We start from the raw sequence: 2,810 nt of genomic DNA, 5'->3' as shown, positions 1-2,810 counted from the left end.
GCCCAGCAATACCAAGGGTGATGAACAGCACATGAGCGGTTGTTTGAACTGCGGGAAGAGAAAAGTGTATCATTTTTTATAGCAATGCAAGAATGAGACAAGCATGGTATCTTTTGTAGATGTATTACCAAGTGCCCAGAGAGCAGAGTGGTTATGTGAAGTTTTAAGTTATTTCTTTGAGCTGGAATAACTGAAACATAATAGTTATTTTCTTCCCTCATTATTGCTGGAATAGAACATCTGTAAAAGTGTTTCTTTCTGTGCAGCCCATTGAATGAAAAATTTCCAAAGAAGGTAGCCTGTCTTTGGGAGCAGAGAAAAATGGGGGGGGGGGGGGGGGGGGGGGCTGGATTTCACTCTCAGAGGTAGACATAGGACTTCTGCGGGCTGCGGGGCTTCTGGAAGTGGAGTTTGTCAGCTGGTGTCAGGGGGAGCTGATCTCATGCTTATCTGATGGCAAAACGTGGCTTACAAACTGCTAGTGTTTCCCCAACAGTAATAGGTGAGTGAGGCTCCAGAGCTCTGTTGTATCAGGTTAAACACGCACATTTCCAGACAAGTTTCCTGAAAGTGGCTTCTAAAGGGAGAAGAGCAAAAGCCTGAAGTAGAGAATAAGGTTCTGGCCCTGATCTGGCAATGTGACATGCATTAAGTAAATGAGTGAGATCTGCTCGGGTGTTTGCTGGCCACAGGAATGGTTGAAGTAGCCTCTGCTGCAGGTTGGAGAACTCTTGCTGGAGTGGTCAAAGAATAGCAGTGAGGGAATACTTGCTATTATAAGCATGCTGGCTACTGGCCGGCCGTGTATTAGCAGTTCTAGAGCTGTGAAGCCATATTTCCGTAATAAAAATGGAAAATAATACCTTTATGGAGATGACCTCAACCTTGCAACTGACCTATGGTTCATTATAGTGATTGCTTTTGAATCATTTAAGGCAGAGGGTAAGAAGGTGGTGCTGTTGCCTGAGACAACTATTTAGGATGAATTACCAAAGTTTGGAGGAAACTGTGTTTTTTAACATTCACCCATTGTTCAGGGGCTTCTGAGAGCGGCATGCCCCTGCTAGCTGGCTGTTTGGCTCACCCATGAAGTGACAGTGACATTTAGAAAACCCGGATGAGTTTGATGCATCCCAGCTCAGTAGCCACTTGGAGAACAATGCACGCATTGAAGAGGTTGGGGTTTTATTTGTAGGCTTCTGAAAAAGAAGGGAAGACCATAATGCCTCTTGAGAAAGCCATCTTACGGGGGTCTCGTGCACAGCAGCCACAGAAGCAAGCCATTAGCTGAAGGCTTGCTTGCTTGCTTGTTTTTAAACTACAAACAACATTCAGAGATACCTTATTTCTTTGATAGCTTTCAGCACTGGTTCTGACCAAAGTTAAGCGTGGAGGTACAGAGGGTTTTCTATGCATGCATAACTTTCATATTCCACACGGAGAGGAGAACATAGCCATAAATGCACGGGTAAAATATCAGGCAGAGATTTCTTTCCTTAAAGACAATTGTGTTTGTTTCCCCTCCTGCTAATTATATCCTATAAATCCCCCACTCTCCAAACTCAGACAGTAACATTTTGTTACCTACATTCTGTCAGTAGACTTTACAAAGATCTCTAACACATGTTATAAAAGTTATTGCTATAGTACTATATATAACAGCTTTGCATAAGAGAATAGAAGGCTGCCACATTTAGAAAATGCAGGTGCTATGTAAGCCCCTTTCTGAAAGAAAGAACTTAGCTCAGTTTCCTTTGAAGAACCAGAGACTTGAAATTGAAAACTGTATTAATGCCATTGTCTCCTTGTATCAGCAGGTTCCAGAGAGATTCCTGGAAGTGGCTCAGATCACGTTACGGGAGTTTTTCAATGCCATTATCGCAGGCAAAGATGTTGATCCTTCCTGGAAGAAGGCCATATACAAGGTCATCTGTAAGCTGGACAGTGAGGTCCCCGAGATTTTCAAATCCCCAAACTGCCTACAAGAGCTTCTTCATGAGTAGAGAGTTCAGCAGCTATTTATGAATGTATGAAAGTAGCAGTCCCCTTCTGATGCCCAAGTCATGTGTGTCTCTATTTTAATTTCATATATATGTGTATCGCATACATATATATGTATATGAAATTAGACTGTGATCCCTCCTGGATTTAAGTTTTCGTTCAGTTCCAAGGGGATGGTTATTTTACTTCAGCCTTTGGTTTACTTTTGCCCGAGACCCTTAACATTTGGAGAATCAACGGGGTTAATTTTCAGGGAGAAGAGTTTGGAAGCGTGTAAAAGCCTGTCTTAGCAAGTTAGGGCATTATGTTTAAAAATGCTTTGTCAGATTTATTGCTTGCTGCAAAGTGGCATTTTGTCTTAGTGAGACTAATGTCATGGCACAATACTACAGACAATGAAGTTTATATTATGTTTATACTGTTAAAGGTCTGAACTCTGTGGAGTCACTTCATAAGCTTCGAGCTTTTTTTTTTTTTATTTTATATGCTTTTTAACCAATAACTAGATTTTGTTTCATACTTCAAAAAGCTACAACATTTATTTTAGGTACTCACTCCAAGAAGTGATACCCAAAAAAGCAAACCCTGTTCTTCATGCTTTCCTTACAGAAATGATAAGTACCCTGCACCAGTAATCAACATGCCAGGCTGTTGTTTCTCTAAATTGCAGCAAGGGACGTTTGCACAAATCAAATACCGTTCTTGCAGGGTGAGGCCAGTAATTCATGCACAATATTATATCAACCACACTAATTTTGGAATATGGTCAGCTTATTAAAGCGGAAGCATTTCACTCTCCATAGAGTAAA

General features: G+C 41.3%; 1 protein-coding gene across 1 annotated transcript in view; it reads left to right on the top strand.

The window, feature by feature from the left end:
• PROX1 (prospero homeobox 1) overlaps positions 1-2,003 on the top strand; it is a gene marked incomplete at both ends in the record, with an annotated part of 36,425 nt that extends 34,422 nt beyond the window's left edge. Inside the window, one exon of the mRNA XM_082306736.1 lies at positions 1,818-2,003. Coding sequence (XP_082162862.1) covers positions 1,818-2,003 — 186 coding nt within the window. The remainder of the gene's footprint in view (positions 1-1,817) is intronic.
• Between the last annotated feature and the right edge of the window lie 807 nt (positions 2,004-2,810).

This window comes from Platalea leucorodia (assembly GCF_965183815.1).
Source record: "Platalea leucorodia genome assembly, chromosome: 3".
Taxonomy (NCBI): domain Eukaryota; kingdom Metazoa; phylum Chordata; class Aves; order Pelecaniformes; family Threskiornithidae; genus Platalea; species Platalea leucorodia.
This window is presented reverse-complemented; position numbering and strand designations above follow the sequence as displayed.